At 39.8% G+C, this 24,778-nt stretch overlaps 1 protein-coding gene across 3 annotated transcripts in view; it reads left to right on the forward strand.

Moving 5' to 3' along the window:
- The first annotated feature begins 579 nt into the window (after positions 1 to 579).
- Positions 580 to 24,778, forward strand: part of LOC109034663 (over compensating males) — a 39,634-nt gene continuing 15,435 nt past the window's right edge. The window contains exons 1-3 of one of the 3 annotated variants that reach the window (XR_002009164.2): positions 580 to 1,232; positions 2,657 to 2,742; positions 14,995 to 24,105. Coding sequence is in view for 2 of the 3 variants with exons in the window: in XM_019047917.2 (XP_018903462.2) it covers positions 15,027 to 24,105 (9,079 nt within the window). In the remaining variant the exon portion in view is untranslated. Of the gene's footprint in view, positions 1,233 to 1,257; positions 1,370 to 2,656; positions 2,743 to 14,994; positions 24,106 to 24,778 lie in introns of those variants that run through there. The other 2 variants (XM_019047917.2, XM_072304770.1) reach the window with 2 other exon arrangements.

A 24,778-nucleotide genomic window follows, 5' to 3' on the forward strand; every position in this document is an offset into this window, starting at 1 on the left:
TGAAGGCGCTCCAACACATTAGGTATGGCAGGCATCCTTGAAAAGTACGAAGCTTTCCTCGCAAATTAAATCAAGATACTGCGGCCCAAAAAGAGAGCGGTAGTCCAATAACTCACTAAGTCCTAGCATCCGTAATTAGTAACGTTTAGCATACACTTTATCGCCAGGCTGTTGCCTAATCGCCATCGGCTATAAAAGGCTATAAGAAATTGTGTTGCCGGCTATAGAAGCTATTGGAAATCTTACAGCCGGCTGTATAGGACTATGGTATTTTGGAACACAGATTCTACTGCCAATTTTTACCAGGGTTTTAAGAAAACCAATTTTCATAACGGCCGCCGGTTTAATTTCAAAATGGTGTATAATTTTTTTTTTTTTTTTTTTTTTTTTTTTTTTTTTTTTTTTTTTTATTTTTTTTTTTTTTAGAAATCTGATTTCAAATCTGTTAATCTCATGCCAAAATACCCCTGGATAACGATTTTCCCGCAAATCCATCGACAAAAAACAGAGATGCCAATTTTTGGCCATTTTGAAACAGTTTGAGATATTGACTTCGGGTTTGCGCGAAAAGTTTTCTTTTTTTATGTAATAAGTATCACGAAGGATGTCTTCCTATTTGGAAAAGAAGTTGGGGTCCGTACCCCCTCAAGGGGATCCCCTAAAAAGCTCCCTTTTACCTGAGAACATCCCCCAAGTTTAAAATCTTTACCTCGATTAGGTAAAAAGTCGGAGGGGGTGAAAGGGACCTTTGGATCACCCTATGTGATAAACCCCTCTAGCCTGTTATACAGGTACCACATTTATTGTTCCAACTTGACGGCCCTTTTGACTGACTCCATCACAAATATACGGAAAGAAGGTATGTTCAAATTTAAAACAAAGTTATAATAAGCAGAATTTCGTCGAAGATCGGGATGCGATGCGAGGTTGTTTCAACGTGCTCATGCTCACATGTTTCCCTACACAGCACACCGAGTTGCTCCTGGGTGCTCTAGGTGACGTCATACTGTAATGCTCAGACGGGATCTGCTCTCGCGCCTCGCTTGTTACTGATGACGCGGTTGCTGCTTGTTTACATCACCAAGCTGGCATTTCTCAAAATGGCCGTCTGTGATCCAGTTGCATTGATCGTACGACTTTTCCACGCATTTTCTAGAATTTGAATTATTCTTTCTCGTTGTTTCACATTTCAATTGATCGCGAGTGATCGGAAGTTATTCCACTGTACCAAGGTATGATTTTCAATAATTAATTTTGTTCTTACACCCTCTCATAGGTACCGAGTATCAACCTGTGTGTTTCGGGGTTATGTTCGATCAACCCCTTTAAGAATATTAAAGTAATTGAACTATTCTACGAATATTACGAAGTAAGTCGATCGACTACATCATTTTCCACCCCCAAGCACTGAGACACGACCTGGAGAAGCAATAATTCTTGTTTGTTCATGGTATTTCCCCTGATCACATGAGCCCTTGTCATGTGATCTTGCATGTTCTCTTATCAGTGCCTACTTGGGTTCTGTACACACTTGTAATCGTCTTTCTCACCTATTCCAGTCAATTTATTTTTTTGATACCGTATGAAGTCTAATCATAATGATTCCAGTTTCCAAATCTCCCTATCAGTTCGGTAACCAAATTGCGTTACACCTGCACCTTACAGGAAGTTACGTTTACGTCACGCTCCATTCTTTCCTAAGTAAAATACTCAATTGTACTCTGTACATTGAGATGGCAATATTTTCGAGAGTGTACTTGTTTCCACTTATCCTCCAGCAAAGCAACCACTCTATTACTTACCTGCTTTCTTCCTTTGTAGTGGGGCTTATGGGTTATGGGAAATAGAGTGTCTTTATAGACAGAGCCTGGCCTTTTCTGTGCCGGTGTTTCATTGGTCGCGAGACAAAAAGCTGACCTGATGTTCTTACGGTTGTAAAGGAACAAACAAGATGGCCTTCATCAGCAAGCAAGTTTGAGGTTATGCACACCTTACATCCATCTTTAATAAAGATGAAAGGAGATTCAACAGTGTTTTCATGTGTTATTCGTAGCTATGCTAGGTAGTTTATATTGTTGCTTCTGTATAATTGAAATTTTTTCAAATTTCAGCTTCTGATCAATGTTACGGTGAGTCGCCATCTTGTTTGTTTCTTTACGGCTGTCAAGGCATGTTGAAGCCTAAAAACTTGTTGACCAATCAAAAATCAGCACAGTTTTCCTGTAGTTTAAAGATACGAATTGCCTTACTCTGTCCATGAAGGTACTCTAATGAGAAATATGGAACAGAGCGATAGACAAGGGAGATTAAGAGAAAATGGATCGATCCTAATTGTTGAAGCGGGCAGGTTGTCATAGACTAAGGAAGAAAATGATGCCCTAAGAACAGGGTCTCTCCTGAATTTTCGTTAGTTAGCCTACTTCTTACCTACTATGTACTAATTGCTACCACCTGTTTCCACCAATACGCCTGTTCTATTTTCTCCTTTTCTTCTTTGTCTATTGCTTTGTCAATCAATTGTAATAATCAGCCCGCAGGACTTGTATCAGTGTATACTCTTTAGGAATTACAATTTTTTTCTTATGAACCCTATTACAAGCCTTCCTTGCCAAAATTTTCCACTAAAAAATTAATTCTGCTCCAATCTGTGTGACAGGAAGAAGAGAACATACATGACTTGGAGGAATTCATTCTTGTTCGTCTGCAAGGAGATGAATAGTGAAAGTATATGAAGGAGTATTGGTAAGTTTTTTGCTCAGTTTATCTGCATGGTTAATGTGATTAATCAATTACCTGGATGAATCATCAAAAAGAAAAGAATATTTGATAGGTTTGCAGAGATACATACATCATCGTGAGATTGCTCAATAGTCAAGGATTCATGTTCCAAAACATTTATTCTATAAGTGCAGTTTCAATTGGATGCATTTAGCAGAAGGAAATCCACGGGGTTTCAACATTTTCAAAATAATGTACTTTTTCCTTGCTTAAAAAATTACCGTATGTATGTGTAGTAAATTAAGTGTATTCAATTGTTGTCTTTTAAAATTAAAATGTTTTGGTAAGAAAACCATTTATTTGCTATTCTGGAATTTTTTCCCACAAATATCTAGTTGAAGATGCACCAGTTTTACAACACTGTAATCGTATTAGTTCCCCTCTGCTAAATGCAATGCAATGATTGCTATATATTTTAATGCATTTGTATTTTTTTAATGTGTCTGCTTTGTATTTTCTCCTGCTGAAACCATCATTGCTCTTGGTGGTGAGAGAAAAAGAAAATCCCTCGTAGCAGATTTCTGTGGAAAAGGAGAAGGAAAAAATCAGTGAAAGTATAGGGTATTATCGCTGAGAATTTGGATAATAGTAAACAATAGGCCATAGGGTTTAATAGTCCTGGCTGTGTCCAAAAGCGATATCAAGGGTGTGTGTGCCTTTAATGTACATACAGGCATACTCATTTTATAAATCATCACTGACATAAGTACATAGTACATGCTTCAAAAGTACTCGGCAACATAAGCAACAATTTTAGATTAATCTGTCGCTCATATAAATTTTCATTATCTCATATATATGTCATATCTACATGTGTTTTGTGAGCGTACATATGGTTTCGTGTGTTCCTAGGAATGGGGGATTGAGCTGCAGCAAAATTCAGATATGGGTGTAGGCTTATGGAATTGGAAGGGGGGGGGGGTGCCTTTAAAGGCTAATGGCCCACTTACAACGGAAAAGTTCGCCTTCCCATTAAATTTTGTTCCAAGTACGCTCATAAAGTGTACTTGGATAATTCCGTTTTTAAAAAACTTCAAAGATTCGAGGGAATTTCAAATGCACCGAAATGGCGGGAAAATTGTGGACATTATGTGGTACAGCAGTCAAATCTATATTTTCTCTCTTTTTCCACCAATTTTTGTCGGAATAAAAAGTATTTAAATGTGGAATTGTTGCTTCTTTACCACAAATATCATAAGTGAAATTACATTCCTTTACTGTAAGGATATAGTATTGACATTCCCATTGTTTTCACATATGATGAGTAGAAAGACATTTGACGGAAATCGTAAAAAACCCGTGCTTGCTTCTGATTGGTACCTACTGGATAACATTATTCGGTTCAGCGCGAAACCGGGGCGTTTTAAATTTGCGGGAAGGTTGCACTTCTTGAACTGCGTGCTGCGTGTCCCTCGGTTTCTGCGTTACTTTTTCGCGTTTTCAATGTGCGCATCGTGTTCTTTTCGTCATTTACCGTCGGAACTTTAAGTATGTTGTGTATTTATGACCAATTTTATGATTTCTTCTTTCAATTTGATACGTCAAACCACCCCATTTCCGTGCAATGACGACGTATGAACGAAATGCGTGACGCATTTTCATATCACAAGCGGAAAAAATTTAAGGTGATTCGATGGACGCCATATTTTGTGTCAGAACGGCATGCGATATATCGCATCAATTGGTTCCATATTTTCAGCTACTCGTCATTTTTCTCCTATTTTGAGATCGCAATTTTGTTGTCAGGAGTCTAAAGCACTCACTTACCAATTTTAACAAAGAAATTCAACGTAATAAAGGCGTGGTTTTTTCAGAGAGAAAATATCGCATTCGAGTGCAGTTTCGATATCAGTATCGAATGCGATGTTTTCTCTCTGAAAAAACCACGCCTTTATTACGTTGAATTTCTTTGTTAAAATTGGTAAGTGATGCTTTAGACTCCTGACAACAGAAGTGCGATCTCAAAATAGGAGAAAAATGACGAGTAGCTGAAAATATGGAACCAATTGATGCGATATATCGCATGCCGTTCTGACACAAAATATGGCGTCCATCGAATCACCTTAAGGCATTCCAGCTTTTTCAATGGCTAGGTCTGGATGCAACTATTCAAGTTCTTGGGATGTCCGTGTTGCATACCCAAAAAAATTTAGGCGCTCTGGCTTGCTTACGCACAATGTATGACTACGGTTGTTACCTCTCGACTTCTCGCGGGTTTTCTACGTTGCTTTTACAACCGTATTTACCATGAAATTCTCGGAGTTCGAACTGCTGTATCACGGCAGCGTTACCAAATGGTGTGCGCCTGCAACTTTTTGTGTATGCAACACGGACATCTCGAGAACACGAATAGTTGCATTCAGGCCTAGCCATCGAAAAAGCTGGAATTTTTTCCGCTTGAGATAACAAAATTTGTCATTAATAGCATCCATACGTTGTTGTTGCTCGAAGGCAAGGAGGTTTGAGTATCGGCGACTTTAAAATAGTCAACTTTCGGTCATTTAAGACTGCATGTCTATTCACATTTGGACCTTTAAAGTGTCAACGAGTGCTCGTTCTTTGGCACGAAAAAGCTTTTGTTCGTGCTAACCTCTTCACCAAGTACTTACACAGTTGCTTTTGTCTCCTGAACAATTTAATTTTTCCGAGTTAGCGTCTTTCCGCTCTCACTGATTCAATTCCGCTATTCTTTTATTTTGCCTAGAGGGAGGGGGGGGGGGGCGCACCATCTGCTTGAATGTTTCCTAGATACTTTTCAAATAAAAAAGAGAAATTTGAAAATTGACGAAAAATAAATAAACTGTGCTTGACTTGACTCTTGTTTTAAGCTGACAAAAAAGGGGCCGAGCAGGCCAACCCATGTTTTATTTTATGATTTTTACGATCTCTTATCAAACCAAGATAATGAATGTTATCTAAAATGAATTCTTATCTAAGTTTACCGTAATTCCATTCTTCCGGGTCGTCATATCGTCGCCCCTCTGGCGTAAGGGCGTATCTCGATTTCCACGTAATCCCTAATGGAGGTGTTGCATGTGTGAGGGATTTGCGATTTGACCATTGATTCTTATGTAAAAGTTCGCGAAAAACACGATGGTGCCACTGGTTTTCTCTGAAATCATCTCCCAAGCTCAAAAAAGCTCTCAAAGTGAGGCCAAAATGGAGGGGATATCCCACCCTACCCTGAGAGTCCACCTCTACATCAAAACAAACTCTCCATGCAAAGATAGGGAGCAAATACATTAGCAGGGTTGCCACTTTATTTGGGGTCTCCAAAACTGAAAACACGGCAACCCTGCTTATGTATTTGCTCCCTATCTTTGCATGGAGAGTTTGTTTTGATGTAGAGGTGGACTCTCAGGGTAGGGTGGGATATCCCCTCCATTTTGGCCTCACTTTGAGAGCTTTTTTGAGCTTGGGAGATGATTTCAGAGAAAACCAGTAGCACCATCGTGTTTCTCGCGAACTTTTACATAAGAATTAATGGTCAAATCGCAAATCCCGCACACATGCAACATCTCCATTCACATACAAATGCTTTCTGAGGCTCATGCGGAAATAGGGGTACGCCCTTACGTCACAGGAGCGACGATATGGAACCAGAGAGCCCAACTCCGAAATAGTCCGAAAGGAGAGGCTCAATGGCTCTGAACTGGACAGTATGGATTAATTAAAATTTTGGAGGAGATTGAGTTGGGAGTAATAATGAGCACGCCCCCTCTTGTAGTCTTTTAAAAGTAAAGGGAAATATTTTGAATTTTATGAAGTCCGCGTTAATCATGGTGTCTAGTTTTTTTAAAAACCGGGATTCATCAGGGAATGAAAATTTACCGGGAAAATCAGGGAATCTGTTCCAGAAACCGGGAATCTCCTCTCCAACCACCCAGGGATCATTTCGGAACACCCAGGAACAATTGACATTGAATGAAACAATTTGAATGAAATTTTGAATGTGCGCCAAAGAAATGGCTGAAAGATGAATTGGAATCGATGTTCATATCTGAAACTCTGGAAAATTATATTCTTTTCCCCAAGAATATCCCGGGAAAGTGGGAGAAAACTTCGGTTTCTCATGAGGGAATGAGCTCCTGAAAATCAGGGAAAAATCAGGGAATGAGCTTTACCAAGAAAACTAGACACCCTGGCGTTAATCTGTATCTCAAACATTGCGTTTTATGGCAGAATAAAACTTCCAACCTCTTTTATCTCTATTCGATCTTGATATGACTTGATTATTTTCTGGTATACTCGGTCGGTCCGTTCTAACCCCCTTCCAGAGTATTTATGTAACGGAAAGGGGTCATGATGATCGCGCCAAAAGTAAAAAGAGTTTGCTTATTGAACTGAGATTTAAATTAATTTAATACCCAACTCGAAACAGATCCTCAATTGGTGGAAAAAAGTCCGAATGCTTGCAGCATTGCGAGAGAATAGTCGAATGAACTTATTCAGCACGATGCGGTGGTCTTAAAATTGGTTGGCAGGGTGTCTACAAGTCCGAACTTTCCGGAAATAGTTCTGATTTATTAAGGGCGGTCAAGAAGCACTAAATAATGCGGAAATTCCGCAAAAAGATCCGGACTTTTTTTCATTTTTGACGCAACTTGAGCGAGAAATTCAAATTTTTGAAATTTTTTGAATTTTTTCTAATGGAGGTACTGAATTTCGTGGGAATGTACTGTAAAAGTACTGATTTTTGGCCAGCCTGTATAATTAGTAGACACCCTGGTTGGGTTCGACTGAGGAACTGACCTACTTGCGTTCGGCGAAGCGTGTCGTATCAAACAGAACTGGAGGTGTTTCAAGCCAACATTATTTTTCTCTGAGAAATCTTTTTTAGTGGGCATATTAACGGGCATCGACGCTGGCAAATTTTCCATCAGTTAGTGGCTGTAATCGAAAAAATGGACGTATTTCTGCTAAACGGAACTTCAGATGGGTGGGAAAGATGGGGTGTACTCTAAAAAGGTGGATAAGAAACGATGTAAAAGTGGGCGTGATTTTCCTCTGGGGAATGGAAAAGCGGGATTTTACAATCTACCAAACGAAACAAAGTGCCAAGCAGCCTGATTGTTGAAATTTTTTTGTTTGTCGGGTGGACAGAGATGACATGGGTTAAATGGCGGAGCGTGATTGGGCGGCTATGTCTTGTCGCTGCTTTGTCGTGCCTATGTCGGGTTGAACTCACGACAAGCTCTTAAGTTTCCGACAGTATGTCGTCCATTCCACTTGACAAAGGCACGACAAAGCAGCGATAAGACATAGCCGACCAATCACGCTCCGCCTTTTAACCTATGTCATCTATGTCGTCCCGACAAACAAAAAATTTCAACCATCAGACTGCCAGCATGCGGCACTCGTGAGCCGTTAGCATGACAAGAGCGTTGTGAAAAACCACTACTAATTCACATGCAACCCTTGTTTCGTAAGAAAATGTGAAAAATTTACCCTAAAAATTTCGCCAAAGGTGAATCAATTTTCAAAAACACGCTGGGGCACTGTAGAATTCTTCTTAAATGTTCCAAGAAGTATACTTCTTGGAAAATTTCTATCTATTTTCAAGTTGTTCAGTACAGAAGGATATTTTTAGTAACTGCGCTTCATTTTCTTCCGTCGTCAGATGCTAAGAGTTTCCAGTCTGGGCATCCTCGACCTCAATGGCTCTTGGCTCAACTCCCTTGCCGTAGACAAACGAAGGGGAAGTCCAGGGGGGCCTGGCCCCCTTAGAATTGAAAATAGTATCATATGCCCCCCCCAAAAAAATAAAAGTTTTCCAGGTGGTTTGAATGCAACAATTCGCAAGTATTTTGTGCTAAAAGTAGAAAAAAAAGCGTAATTATTCCGCAGAAATTGATGGAAAAATTCGTCATGGAAGCTTCGAAATGTGTCCGAATTGATCTAAAAATTCAAAAATTTCTCGGGGGATGTCCCTCGGAACACACACCACCCCCCCCCCCCCCCCCCGTGCTTGGGGCCCAGGCCTTAAAACTGGTACCAGAGCCCGAGATGGGATGTGGCGGGCCTGGAAAGGGCTCATGAGTTGGATTGCATTTTGCAATAAGGAACCACTATTTCTGGCCCATTTTAGAAACAACATACATGCCATTGGTTTCCCTATGCATGTATGTGCTTTTATGGGAGAGCTAAAGATAGTGGTTCCTTATTGCAAAATGCAATCCAGTTAATGCATTGCCGGATCGACGCTCGTCGGCTCCGTCATCGCCGATGACGTCACTGGCGCTTTATAATTCCCATTCATTCCTACGACCCTCGACTAACGAGCACACCTCTTTCCCACCTTTTTCTGGTTCCGTGACCGTCTGTCTCGTGCATACTTCACCCTCCTCTCGTTTTTCCACGCGGCAGGAAGTTATGATGGTATTTTCTGTTGGTCAGGGTTTTTTTTCTATCTATTTGATGGGCGATAAAGGCAGGATGTTTTAGTTTGTTTCTCGCGGACTGATTGGACGTTACTAAACTTCTGCTCGTGACTGTTCGTGCCCCACGCTGTCCTTATTGCCTCCAAAGATTTTGAAGGCGAACTTGACAGAATGAGAGACACCAAGAACGAGAGTAGGTAACGTTTCCGTCTTGCTCGATCTGCGCGAAAATTTTGAAACTATTGCGCGCAGCCATTCATGCTCCAAAGCCGCTCTTATTGCCGTCACAGATTTTGAAGGCGACTCGAAAGAATGACACCAAGAACGAGAGTAGGTAGCGTTTGCTTCTTGTTCAACTGCGTGAAAGTTACCAAACTTCTGCGCGCAACTTTTCGTGCTCCCAAGTCGCCCTTATTGCCGTCACAGTTTTTGAAAGCGAACTCCACAGAATGAGAGGCCCGTAAGGAGGATCGTAGCAAACGTTTCTTCTTGCTCGGACTGCGCGAAAGTTACAAAACTATTGTGCGCAACTATTCTTGCTCCCAAGTCGCCTTTATTGCCGTCACGGTTTTTGAAGGCGAACTTGACAGAATGAGAGACACGGAAGAAGGATTGTAGGTAACGTTTGCTTCTTGCTCGGACTGCGCGAAAGTTACAAAACTATTGTGCGCAACTATTCGTGCTCCTAAGTCGCCCTTATTGCCGTCACAGGTTTTGAAGGCGAACTCGACAGAACGAGAGACACCTAGTCAGGAAAGCAGATTTCCAGTGGCGAGGCGTGAACTATCGATTATCGATATTTCCCCATTTTAAGGTATGCTAAAAAATCGATTATTAAGCTGTTCATTGCGAACACCCTGTTTATCGATCCTTTTCCATAGGTTTAAATGGCAGATCAATCGATATATCGCAAAGCACGCCACGCCACTGAGCGAGATACGCGAGAGCGAGAAACTGCAAACGTTCATACTGCTATTTCTTGGGAACATATCGATGGCCGAAGTGCGGAACCATGTATCTCCGTTTGCGACGTTGCAGACTTTCTGTCATAATTTATTTTCCCTTCGGAAAACTATTCAATGTAATTTCTTAAAAACTTCCTTGATTTGCCTTCTCTATCAGCAGAATATTCTGTACACACTTCAAGATATAAAGCTGGCTTGCTTCGCTTCGGAAAAGTAAAACGGTGGCAGAAATGGAGATGTTGCATGTGTGAGGAATTTGCGGTTTGACTGTTGATTCTAATGTAAAAGTTCGTGAGAAACACGATGGTGCCACTGGTTTTCTCTGAAATCAACTCCCAAGCTCAAAAAAAGCTCTCAAGTTGAGGCCAAAATGGAAGGGATATCCCACCCTACCCGGAGAGTCCACATCTACATCAAGACAAACTCTCCGTGCACAGATAGGGAGCAAATACATTGACAGGGCTGCCACTTTATTTGGGGTCTCCAAAACTGAAAACGCGGCAACCCTGCTAATGTATTTGCTCCCTATCTTTGCATGGAGAGTTTGTTTTGATGTAGAGGTGGACTCTCAGGGTAGGGTGGGGTATCCCCTCCATTTTGGCCTTAACTTGAGAGCTTTTTTTGAGCTTGGGAGTTGATTTCAGAAAAAACCAGTAGCACCATCGTGTTTCTCACGAACATTTACATTAAAATCAACAGTCAAACCGCAAATTCCTCACACATGCAACATCTCAATTATGAAGCACCGAGAAAATGGAGATACTTGGTTTTTGCTCTTTTAGTGCTCCAGTTTGCATGCAAACGGACACCGGGCGCTAAAAGAGATCGAACCATAAACCAGTGGCGTGGCGTGAATTGCGGTGTATCGATTGTTATTCCATTAAAACCTATGGTAAACTGCAGGGCCTGATTAAGGAGGTGGCCACATGGGCCGCGGCCCATGGTGGAAAATTTTTCAATTTTTTTAAATGTAGGTATAAAAAAATCGGATTCAGAAAAAAAAAATTATCAATGAGGTAAGGGGACAAAATCTCGCTCTCCTGAGAGTACAGGGTGATCCAAAAGTCCCTTCCACCCCCTCTAACTTTTTACCTAATTGAGGTAAATATTTGAAAGTTGGGGGATGTTCCTGGGTCAAAGGGAGCTACTTTTTGGCTCCCCTAAAATTTCCAAGGGGGCCCCCTTGGGGGGCAACGGACCCCAACTTTTAATTTTCAAATAGGAAGACCCCCTTTGTGATAGCTCGTTCGAAAGACCATAAAAAAAGAAAACTTTTCGCGCAAACCCGAAGTCAATATCTCAAACCGTTTCAAAATGGCGGCCGGTTAAAGTTCAAAATGGCCGAAAATTCACACCGGTTATTTGTCGATGGAATTGTGCGAAAATCGGTGTGTACGGGTATTTTGACACGAGAAAAACGAATTTGACGTTAGATTTTCAAAAAACCGAAATTTCCAAAATGGCCACCGGTTAAAGTTCAAAATGACCAAAAATTGATTTTTTTAGAAATCTAAGTTTAAATGTGTTTATCTAATGCCAAAATACTCTCAAATTCCAAGTTTTAGGCAAATCCATCAGCAAAAAACCGAGGTGACTATTTTCGGCCATCTTAAACCTTAACCGGCGGCCATTTTGGAAATTTCGATTTTTTGAAAATCTAACGTCAAATTCGTTTTTCTCGTGTCAAAATACCCCTACATACCGATTTTCGCGCAAATCCATCGACAAATAACCGGTGTGAATTTTCGGCCATTTTGAACTTTAACCGGCCGCCATTTTGAAACGGTTTGAGATATTGACTTCGGGTTTGCGCGAAAAGTTTTCTTTTTTTATGGTCTTTCGAACGAGCTATCACAAAGGGGGTCTTCCTATTTGAAAATTAAAAGTTGGGGTCCGTTGCCCCCCAAGGGAGGCCCCCTTGGAAATTTTAGGGGAGCCAAAAAGTAGTTCCCTTTGACCCAGGAACATCCCCCAACTTTCAAATATTTACCTCAATTAGGTAAAAAGTTAGAGGGGGTGGAAGGGACTTTTGGATCACCCTGTATAGTAATGTCTAATTTTGTCGTTTTTCGGGGATACAAGAGACAGCATCTTTAATTAGTCGAGTTAAGAGAGGAACTAATCACGTAATTTGGCCTGGAGCTCAGCGCAGAGAGGAATGCTGACGAGGACTTGAAACCTCGGCGCGGCGGTCGGCATTCAGCACATATTAGCGCCTACAAGACTACATGAATACTTCACTCATTGCGCCAAACACAGTGCGGTCAAGAGCGGTTGGCATGAAACGCATAGCCTACAAAGACTGCAGGAATACTTCACGCATTGCGTCGAACACAGTGCGATCAGCGCGGCGCAGCGGCGGAAGTTAAAATTATTAAAACACATCTATGTTTGTTCATGCATAACTTTTTGGCTCATTTCTCATAATTGGAGGACCTTGTCCACGCAGAGATAGGTGTACGGAACTTAACTTTCGCGCGAAGTTCTGTGAAATTTTGCTAGTAGTGTTGACAGGGCTCTCGCTAAAAATGTATCCAACACGAGTATAGGTAAACGCATCTTATGCACCCCTCTCCCTCCGGCACGTTCACTTGATGGTTTTTATCGATGTTTCAAAACGAATGAGAAGGGGGCGGCAAAATACAGGCGGCCCATGGGCGGCAAGTAGGTAAATCCGGCCCTGTGGTAAAGAAGCGATTATCAAGGTGTTCGTTGCGAACACCCTGTTTATCGATCCATTTCCATAGGTTTAAATGGCATAACAATCGATAAATCGCAATTGACGCCACGTCACTGCCATAAACTTTGAGTTAAGAATGAGCCAATTGACAAGGTGCAAATTTAATCGTCAGATTAGGCACTTTTATGTCTTCTGGTCAAAATTTCACAACACCATATTTACAACGAAAATTATTAAAAGTAGCAACGTTTTGCGATGTACAAATTTAAACTTCTCGCCTTTTTTTAAAAAAAAAAAAAAAAAAAAAAAAAAAAAAAAAAAAAAAAAAACCATAATCCGCTTGAGTAAAATCGCAAACTAAACATTCCCGTTCTTTGCAGTATAAAAATTTAACAACCTCAGTATCTGCGCTTTGGCTCAACTATAACCCGTCGTTTATCTTTTGAACAATACAGGGTGGGTAAGGAACCCTGCTCATTGAGGAGCCTGCCAAAATCTATAGAGTGCGCGATTTGATTCTCGTAGACTCAGGTTTTTGATGTGAGCGGGAATATCAAATTTTTCTTCAGCTGTACCAAAAAATATCGTTAATATCTTGGTTAGGAGTCAATTTCAGTAATTTGCGTTGCGTGAATCGTGTTCTACATGAAAGTTTGACGAGAATACTCGTGTTTGTCTATTGGTCTACTCTGCCGTGCAAAGGAAGAACGCCGCATGAACATTCGACAGTTGCCAAATTTCCTTCGACAAAATGTTTATTTTTGAGGAAATTTATGCTCATTTTTTCTTGAAACTGTCAGACTTTTTAGATTAAATTGCGTAAAACACTGTGTAAAAATTTTGGAAACAAATGTTCACGATTTTCTCAGTAGATTCGATTTTTATCGGAGGAGATTTGGCAACGCCGGAAGGCTCATACGGCGTTTTTCCTTAGCCTGGCAGTATTGCAATAGCAAATCCTATCCTCTGGCTGGCTTAAGATCATGTAGCTTTTAGACCTGTCAGATCCATTTTTCTCTTTTGACGGTTTAGTGATCATTGTTCTTGTGTGAACTTTTGTAAATTTTGGTTGTCATTTTAAAAATATTTTCAGAAAATTTGAAATGAAAAGTCTCGGAATAAGTAGGTAGTATCTCAAAACTTTGTTGGAGCAGACATTTTGAAGCATCACAATTGAAATACCTATGTGTTTTTGTAGTTACACAGTTTATATGCCTCTATGGAGTGAGTTCTCCTTGATGTAGGTATGCGTGAGGATTAAATGGGTCTTGATTGCAATGTTGGTTGACGGCAGCAGTTTTAATCATGCAGAGAAACTTCTTCAACTTATCGTCAAAATCAATACAAGTTTTGTTACTGCCGTGCTAAGAAAGAGCCCGGTATGAGCCTTCAGACGATGCAATATTATCCTCAATAAAAAACAAATTTACTAGGGAAATTATGAATATTTGGTTTCAAACTCCGACAATTTTGCGCACAATTCAATCTAAAATATTCGAATATTTCAAAGAAAAATATTCATGACTTTCCTCAAAAATACCTACATGTTTTATGGGAGGAAATGGCAACTCTCGAATGTTCACGCGACGTTCTTCCTCAGCATGCCAGTATTTAACTATCCTTACACGGAAGATAGGGAAAGAAATAAGTCATCCCTTCTTCCCCCTAATTTTTGTCAGAATCATACCACTGTTAATTACTTTAATGTCCGACAAGAAATTAAGTTTTCTCATACAGTCCCTACCCAAGTAGCACAGGTCGCAATAAATTGCTATCACATGGTAAAATTGGACTACAGCTTGCAATTTGGAACTACAATCTCTAGCCCATCCGTATAAACACTCATGCCCACAGGGTAACTAATGGTGCATACGTCGTTTTTAAACTGAATCAGGTAGTGTAGTTCCAAATTGCACTACTATACAGTCAAATTATTGCTATTTTATTGGAGTGTTGGGTATATTGTCAATTCACTGGAAGGATCTCCTCTTATTTAAGTGCATCGCAATAAAGTTAAAATAAGTCGCAGTTATATTGTATTGCAAATTGCCTACCTTTCTCACTCTGAGGGCTCATTTTTTTTTAGCGTTCTTGGGTAGCACAACTTGTTGCAATCTTTGTGAGGCATGTTTTTGTGTTTTTGCCTGGTTCCATTGTCTTGAAGTCTATTTTTTGTCTATTGCTTTCACAGGAATGGATCCTGAATGAATAGCTGTGTAGAACATGCCTCCTGCGAAGAAGAAGAAACACACGATTCCTCAAACAAAATCAAAAAATCCAAGCATCGGCGACAAATTTAAGCAGGAGGCACCAGTTCAAGTGAGGAAGAATGAAGTCAGCCGAAGAAAAAGAAAAGGAACTATTATGCGTAAAGTTATGTCATCGACAAATCGCCTTAAAGGTTTCCAAACATCTTCTGATAAATCAATCAGTTCAGCCTTGCACACCCTTGATTTCTCAGACTGCATTATATCCTTTGGTCTTAACGAGAACAGAAACAATTTCAAGCAACCATGTAGGGACGTAAAGAGTGGTGGTGCAACTAAGTTAAAGCAAACTAAGTTTCCCAAAAATGAATCATCAGGTTTGGGTGCTGGACCAGAAATACCATCAAGCAAAGAAGAAATAACTGCCTCTGGGGAAAATTTCGAAAGAGAAAGTTTTGAAACAGAAAAAAATAGTATTTCAGTTAGAAAAAAGGCATCTTTAAAAGAAAGGGATAATAAAAAATATTTTGATTCTGTTAGCGCCAGTAGGTGCTGTGCTCGTAAATCAACTACCAAATGTCGAAATAGCCCATTCAATTCAGCCTCAAAAGCAACCCTCATCAAGGTTGAGGATATTAAAGTTGAGGATAATGAAGAAGGTGAAAAAGTTTCAGTAAATAGAAGGCAGAGCAGATTAAATAATGTATTAAGGCATGGCGTTCCAAGTATTCATCATAAATCCAAAAATATCCGCCGCCAAAGATCCATCCACAAAACATTGTCTACTGAGGATTCTGCTCAACATCTCAGGAATGAATTGCAGCCTACTTTAAAGAAAATTCGTAGCTCTAAAAAGTCACCGTTGCCTAAAACAAATTGTTCCTGTCTTAAAGAAAATCCTGATGCCCTCTCAATACGCTCTCAAAAGCAAAGTTCCCAAACAAATTTTAATACTGGAGAAAACATTAAGTCAGATATTGGTTGCATTTTATACCTCGGCCTTGGAAGACCTACTCACCCTTTAGCATACCAAAACCTTAAAATGCAAGTAACCGATGGCAATATTGACAGGAGTTGGGCTAATTTTGCTGCTTCAGCTGTTCAAATGCCAAATCGCGGTCCAACTGTTTCCTGTCTTCTTGTTCCTATTGTACACAAACAGTTAGAGGACATGGCTTTAATACATCTAAAAAAAAGTTTGTGGAGAAAAACGAACGCACAAATAAGTTCTAGGTTGACCGATGAAAAATTTATGCTACCGCATTGTAAGGAGGTAGGTGTCAGCTTTTCAAACTGTATGAACAGAAATATACCCTACCATAGGAATCAATCTCGTATTGCTAGTTTAGACAACAATACGGAATCATCCAGCAATGAAGTGATGAAAGAAGAAAAAGATGACACTGACATATATTATTCATGTGATGATAGTAGTTTAGATTTAAGGTTACATCTGACCTCTGACTCAGAATGTTCTGTCGGTAGCGGCTCAGAAAATTTTCAGACTTCAAATATTGACTCTGATTCAATTCCTTTTTCAGAAAGTAGTAAATCAGCGTCTAGCGAGAGGTATCATGATCAATCTGTAACAGCAGAAGACAGCCTGAATCACCGAAAAGTATATGGGAAAATGAGGAGATCAACAATGGCCAAAGCCATATGGAAAAAACGTAAGAAAGCGATGGGACAAATCTCCAAAAAAATTAACTGCAATGAGGAAGGATGTAGTCAAAATGAAGGTTATGAGAACTCAAACAATGTTGATATTATTGATAAAGCGAGCAGATCTTCTATAGCCAAAGCCATATGGGAGAAGCGCAAGAAAGCAACGACACAAGTCTCCAACAAAATTGACACTATTAATGAAGAAAATAGCCAAAATAAAGATGCTGCAAACTCAAACATTGTTAATATTGTTGGTAAGCGAAGCAGGTCCTTGATAGCCAAGGCCATTTGGGAAAAGCGCAAGAAAGCAATGGCACAAGTTTCAAACAAAATTGATATCAGTTACGACGGAAATCATGAAAATAAAAATGTTTGGCGTTTAAACAGGATTGTTGTTAAAGAAGAGCCACAATCAAACTTTAATGAGTCCATGAATTTGATATCAGATACAATTTGTCTGAAACCAGCTGTACCTCAAGAAACAGAACGTCAACTTCGAGCGAGGGGATCAGGGAAAACAGTGATGCAAGAACAGCCTCCTCAAGTACCTTTACAAGGCCCTATAAATATAAGTCCCATTTCTGCAGATAAAGTTGCCACCAACGATATAATTAATTGTAGAATAAATTTGGAAATTAAGCAAGAGCTTATATCAGACAATGAAAATTTAATCAATTACCATTGCACCGGGGGCAGTGATCAGAGCAAAACTGTTATCGTGAAGGAAGAGTCTGCAACAAAAGAACAAGATTGTCACAAAAAAGATTCTCTTTTAGAAAGTAATGCGCAAATAAATGATAATTCAGAAAGTATCAAACAACCTTCAGATGTAAGAGCCAAATTTCGAGGTGCCAGATTCACAAAACATCATAAAACGCTTCGCAAAGAAAAGCGATCTTTAAGGTTTAAGGCTATGTGGGAAAAACGCAAGAAATCAGTAGTACCAAATGTAAGCGAATCTGATGAATCTCTTAATCAGTTATCTCCGACAATCAAAAGTTTCGTCATTGAGTCAAAACATCATATGCACAAATATATAAACCAGGACAAGTCAGAAAGTGAAGATTGTTCTCAAGAAGTTTTGAAAACAGACCAGTTTAAGAATTTGGGCAGTCAAAAATCTGTAAATTCCGCTGATGGAAGGATTACAACAACATTGGGTCTCTCCACTTCTAAGATTGAAACATCCTTGAACAGCAGAAACTTATCTCCTCCGGAAATAGCAAAAGATCTGTCGATCCCACCAAAACCTTATCCATTACCTGCAAAAGTGTCAGAGCAGTCAATCAGTGTTAAACCTGCAGACGACAAAATTGTTTGGCACAGCTGCAAAGAATTTGCCCACAGCAGTAATAATAATAATTTACATTGTAATGACATTATTTCAGATAATGAATCAAAGAGTGCCTCGTTAATTGGCAAGGAGAAAGATGTGGCCCCGAAACTCATCAATACAGAAACTATTAACAAATTAGACTATGGAATTACAAAGTGTGATGCTGTGAAAAGACCCCGTCGTCCTATAATACATAGCAAGGTACAAAGAAGAAGACGTGCCGGTCAGCAACGATATCTAGCTGCCAAACAAAAAGCTCTGGCTCTTAAATCGAAAGCAGAATGCGAGGAAGTCAGTCAAGAAGGTAACTCTATGTGGGGAAGTATTAGTAACAATGTCGGTAAAAATGAAAGTTTAACAGAAACCTCTGGTGCAGTTGCCCAAGAACTTCCTGAAAAATCAAAATTTATCAAAAATAAGAAAATTAGGAGGAAGCTATGCCGGATTCGGCAACAGCAAAGGTATCATAATTATTATAAATTTCAGAAAAAAGTTAAACCCATTTTGAATAGTATCATTGACTATGTTTGTAGAAAAGAGGATTTTGATAAAATGAAATTCGACTACGATGAAGACTATTGCCCTCCACCTGATGAAAGCATTCCCGAAACGAATAATCTCCCTGCTTTGATCGAAGCGGCTAGTATAAGTAAGTGGCCATCCGCTAAGAAAGATCGATGTGCAAGAGAGTTAGCACGATTGAACGTTAATTTAATTACAATTCGAGAGAAACCAACAGATGCTCCCTCTAATATGCCTGACCCTTGCCCCAAAGAGAATTGTAAGTTTGGCTGTGTTTGCACAACACTCAGCTGCAAATCTGCAAGCACTGTTCAACGCTGTTCCCGAGAGAGCTGTATTTTTGGTTGTAACTGCAATAGCCTCAGTATCCCGAAAAACCTAACTGGAGCTCCATCAATCTTAAATCCAATTATGAAAAAATTGCAAGTAGAATCGAGAAAACGCTTAGCTGTGAAAGAGTATCGTGAAACAATTTATGTAAGTGACCAAAAGGACCAGGGATCAAAAATATTTCTGAATAACAAACGGCGTGACCGCAAAATTCCAGAAAGGTTCAAGGATCACTATGTCGGAATCGATGCCATAAAAGCAGCAAAGCATGATATTGTCATGGCGAATTTCTTAAGTTCTTCCGAGTGTAGATATTCCGAATTAAATGAACCTGCTCAACTAGAAAGCCCAATTAAAGCTGATGAGTCTGTCTCTGGCAATAGATGTATCAAACTCGAGAAACCTTTACAATTACTTGAATCTACAAAATTAGACAAGTCTCCTCATTTATCACAGGAGTCATGTGTTGAAATTTTAAAAACTGATTTATTAGACTGCAATGCTCTATGCCCTAAAACTGTCAGAATTCACTTAAAAAATCTGGTCGAAAAGCCAAGAAACTATTATTGTTTACAACATGCAGCAAGGAATTGCATCTGCCTGCCACAAGTGCGAAAAAAATTCAGAGTAAATGTCTGGGATAAACAAATCCCAAGAAATGTTTATGTGCCTGCTGCATTATGGCAATGTCGTGATTCTTTTAAAATTACAACGCCCTCTCCTCTTTGTATGGATGGTACCTGTGGCACTAGTAGAACAAGCTTGAATCTTTTTAAATATTCAAAACGGAATAAGCATAGCAGTTATGCGTTTTACCTATTGAATCAAGAACTCCATCGTTTGTCTTCCCCCTACTTTCTCACAGCAGAATGGATCTCTCCGCATATTGGTAAGTTGAAGTTAAGAGATGTACAATATGGAAAACTGAGAAATTACATCACCTACCAATTAGCTTTAGGGTCTGCTCCAACCATACGAGTAGCTCTGCAAGCCTCTCTTCAAATCTTCACCAGAAGTGCGCCTGTCTCACATGTTGGATTTCCCTCAACCATCTCAAGCGCGACACATGATACATCGCTGCTTCCAGACAAAGTGAATGCTGATACATCCAAGAGTGAGCCTCAGACCCTTGAGACTCCAGTCTTTGTTCCATTTATTGAGCAAACTGAAAATGAGGGATCAATTATTAGCAATGTTTGTTCAATTGCTTTAGAAGAGTTCGAAAAATTAGGCAAACAGGAAGACAAAGAAGGAATTGAAAATGAAGAACCCAACGTTCGTGAAATGTTGCCGGTATCTCACCAAAATTCAGAATACTCAGATAGTACTCACTTAAATAATCTTGAAACTTCACTACCAGAAAAAATTCTCAATGAATCTCATAATCCCTCTTGGTCTCTAGCTCTCAGAGATGTGCTTCCAGCGTTTAAAACCAGACATCAGTGGCTCGTATTAGATTTGCGTCAGAACTTTGACATGGTAAAACTATGTATAAAACTTAGCGGACAGAATCCCGTCGTAAAATGTTTTAGGAGACATCTATTCGACGGATTAAGTTTCAAAGCTCACTTGAATTTTACCGAGGTCGTCCGTCTTCCGCTACAAGGTGAAATTTTTTCAGTGCTCGCAGTACCTGGGCTATCATCAATTGTGTTATTTGGCCCTTTCATGCGGGATGATTCGCTCAACTTAGTGCCTTTCCAGAGAGTTGAATCCAACTCTCTGAAAATGGTCACTTTGAAAGAGATTTTTGTTCGATACAAAAAACCCCGCAAACAAACTGTTCACGATTTTCTCCTAGTGCACAATAAAGTCAGATCAACAGCCGTAGACATGTTATCAAAATCAAAAAGCCCGTTCATCTACTACTATTTCTGGGAACCAGCCTGCTCTGTAGATTCTCAAGACCCTAAATATCCGTCTATTCTTAATGATAAAGCTATCCAAAATCAACCTGAGGGATTGGCAGCAAGGTTGTCGAATGAAAAGACCAACTCCACTTCAATAGTCACATCAAGAGAATCAAAATCTCTTCCTTTATCATCTGAAGTTGCTGATCCTATTAAGGGTAATCCAGCCGCCACAAATCAATGCAGGAGCCGCCCATCATCCAATCGCAAGAAGTCCCATAGACAGGTTAAAAATGTATCAGAAATGTCAAGGGAAGAAATTGCCCGGCATCTTTTGAGGATCGAAGTGGATCATTGCTACTTTAATCAAGGCAGAAATGAAGCAGAAAACTTAGATGAACATTTTCAGAGAGCAAATGTAGAAGAGAATGAGGTACAACCCATCAGACATCCTCAATTCAGCTTTGTGTCAGTTGTCGGGAAATCTGAGGATTGCAAGAAAATTTTAAGAGGTGAGTCAGAAAATGATAGAACCTCCCATTTGAAAACACGTGAAGGTGTTATTCGCATAAGAGGTCATTCACAGGGTTCTTCCTCAAAAGAATCACTGAAGATAGTTGAAGTTTTGCCGACAGTTGAACCAGACCCCTCTGATGTTGCTCCGCCAGGGTTTAAATCCAAGTACTTAATCTCATCGCTCAGAGAAGTGGGATATGTTGATGTTTTTGCCTCGATGACAACGAGTCAGTTGATTGTGAATCTATCTTACATGGAGCTAAATTTCGAGAACGTTGCGCAAGCCTCCAACTGGCTGAATAATACTTTGGGCAAATATGTTATCTTCTTCCCGGTCGACTTTAAACCTCATTGGCGGCTGATTGAGAAGAAGGAGCTTCCGCAAGATTGGAATCCTTTCGATGTGCAGCAGATTTCAAAGTACGTTTATTTGACAGAACAAGGGCCTAAAATAAAAGTTAGTAATGATGATAAGGAGAATCCAGAAAGCGACTCTGAACCATCGACTGCCAGTGTAATTGATGATAATGAAGGTGATGTTATTGACGAATTTTCAGATGATGATATTGTAGAAGCATCCCGACCTAATCCAGGGATCAAAGGGAGCGAAAAGAATTCAAAATTCAAGGATGGTAAAAAAACTTTGGCTGAAGATGAAAGAGGAAAGAGCCCGAAATTACAGAGGGAAGACAGGATCTCAGGAATCAGCGATAGAGACGAAAGTTTTAAAAGCGTGGACATTGAAGCGACTCCACAGACTGAAAAATCAGTCAAAACCTTAGAAACTGATGGACCAGAGAATCCCTCAGAAATCAAAGCTGCAGAAGAAATCCCTGTGAGCACAGATTTTAACGTTCTAGATGACCGAACCGGAGAGTGTAACTCTCTGAGCAATAACACTTCAAACGAAAATGAGCATACTCTCACAGTCTCACAACTCGACAGAGAAGGAAGAATTTGTAAAATTAGGGAAATTAGACAGTTTGCAGACAGCGGAGAAATGGAAAAAAGCTCAGAAATCAAAGCGAGCGATATGGTGCTTTGGAGTGAAAGTTCTCTTAATTTGGACGGTCAAAGCAAACTCACAAGTATTTCTCATGATAAACCTATAAGTAGCAACCAAAGCGCCATCTCCTCTGAAAAAGTAGACTCTGCCCAGGAATTAAATCAATCAGCTCTGGCCGTTAGTCTCGACCAGACAGATCTTTTGAAGCGTGTTGATGGCATTATCATCGAGCAAGATGGAACCACAAGAGCACTTTCAGCTTCCGATTCAGTGATTGAGGACTCCTCAAATGCATTGTCCGTAGACGTCGTTGACTCAGAAACCGTTGAAGATCTGGCCGAAATCCTGAACCAGAAACTGATGCAGGAAAAGGCATTGCTAAAATTGGAACACGCCGCAAACAACGAATCAACTACGAATTCGGAACAAACCTTGGAAACAAATCAAGGGATTAACGACAAAATCAGTATCCACTCTACCATTTCAAAGGACAAGAAAACAACAGCAACTAACTTCTTAGCGCCGGAAAAAGTTAGCAATGTGGTTGGCTTCCTCGAAAATGTGTTGAATGAGGAGAGTCAAACTCGTCGCCTGATCATACGAAAGAGCTCCACGACACCATCTCTGAAGATTACGAAAGGTGATGCAAGAGTAATTCGTCTTAAGGCGGGAGGAAGCCGTGATTCAAGTTCAGCCGATATTTACAAGCCGTCTGTCAACGCTTTCTCCAATAGACCAGAGCTTGTCAGACTTTTCAATCCAAGATTTTATCAGAACATCAAGCGCGATACCTCACATCCCAATGATAATCTTCTCCGAACCGCTGTCATTAAAAAAGCTGTGATAAGGAAAGAAAACTCGGAAATTGGCTACAAGTTTGTCCCAAAAATTCTAAAATCGCCGTTATCAATCGATAGCGAATCTGATAGCAAACCAAAAGTCTCATTTTCCTACAGGAGTGAGGATACAGTTCGGAAAATATTGCCTAAAAGTTTAGGTATCAAAAGCAATGAAGATCCCCTGGAAGGTGGGTTTAGAAACTCTGTGACAAATGCAAAAAAGACTGAGTTTAAAATTGTGATTAATAAAAACACCAAAGCCACAACAAATCTGATTGGCCCTCCACCACTCCAACTCACTGGCATGAAATCGGCTAATGTATTAAACCATCCAGAGAATAGTAAAAACATAGTTCTGAAGAAACCTACAAGTGGGCATCCAGTCGCTGATCAGGAAACCCGAGAAGCAAGTTTCAGCACCTCACCATTCAAGTCAAATGTCGGAAGTTTTCAAAAGTTTATCATCGTAGGTGGAGATGAAGTCCCTATAAGTAGCGCTAATTCGTACGTCCTATGTTTGGAGAAGAAACAAAATGAAATCGTGCAGAATGGCATCAGCGCATCTACCATGAAGGAAAGACCTGTTGGTGATTTGACAAGTAATTCAAATCTCTCTACCAATGAAAACAATGATAAGGAACATTCACAATATCTGGACTCAGTTCTGCGTGAGTCCATGGTTAAAGTGCAAAAGAAAAGAGGCCCTTTAAACAAGAAGACGTATAAGAAAAAGCCAAAGCAAGTTGATCTTGAGAACCCAGCCACCTTTCTTAACAAAGCAGCACATAAACGAGCAACAGTTCTCAACCAAGCGCTTAAAAAAGTACAGCAGTTGCAGATGGATACTTTCTTAGATAGAAAACAAAGAAAGAGAAGCCGGAAAAGGAAATGCTGTGAAACGCTGGATGAGGACTCTGCACCAAACCAATCTGAAGAAATGGTAGAGACAGATGATGTTGATATTCCTAACCAGATGGAGGAGATTAACAAGCACTCTGAAAATGATGAAGATAAAAATAAGGAATTAAAGGGTATGTACATTTTGTATCCTTAAGCAAAAAAAAAAAAAAAAAAAAACGAAAAAAAAACAGTAAGATGATTCAATTCTTTTGTCAATGCATGGACAATGGGTCTGTCACAAACTTCCGCCAAAGCAAAAGCAGGAATTATTTTTGGTAAAGAATGGCGAAGTAGCACTCAATTTTCCTCAAAAACTATAGAGAAAAACTCACCTCTATGAGTTTTCCAATTATAGGTATATGTAGAATGTTCGATTTAAAATTTTCTAAAATAAATTTCTATTTCTTACCGTGGTTACAGGTATCTGTTATGGTGGTTACATTTACGATTTTACAATTTTCTTAATCCTGCATACACCTTCAACCACAAGTTTTTCATTCTTTTGTTAAAAGTGACCATGTGCTTAGTATGTTTGACAAATTTCAATCGAGTCTGGTGATTTTTGAATGTTAATCGATGATCTGAATTCAGACCGTTTGACGTACTTATGCAAGAAGGAACTGTGTTGCATGCAAACCCTATGCGCATAGTTCTTTTTAGTTCAATTACGTCCACTTTTCAACAGCAAATTTTGTGAGAAATGGCATCTTTCCCGACTCTCAAAGATTCTCCTTGCCTTACTCACTGTACCTATGATGTAACTCTTCAATATTTCATCATTTAGAAATTTTGGAAAAATTTTAG

The sequence above is a fragment of the Bemisia tabaci genome, chromosome 9 (assembly GCF_918797505.1).
Source record: "Bemisia tabaci chromosome 9, PGI_BMITA_v3".
Classification (NCBI taxonomy): domain Eukaryota; kingdom Metazoa; phylum Arthropoda; class Insecta; order Hemiptera; family Aleyrodidae; genus Bemisia; species Bemisia tabaci.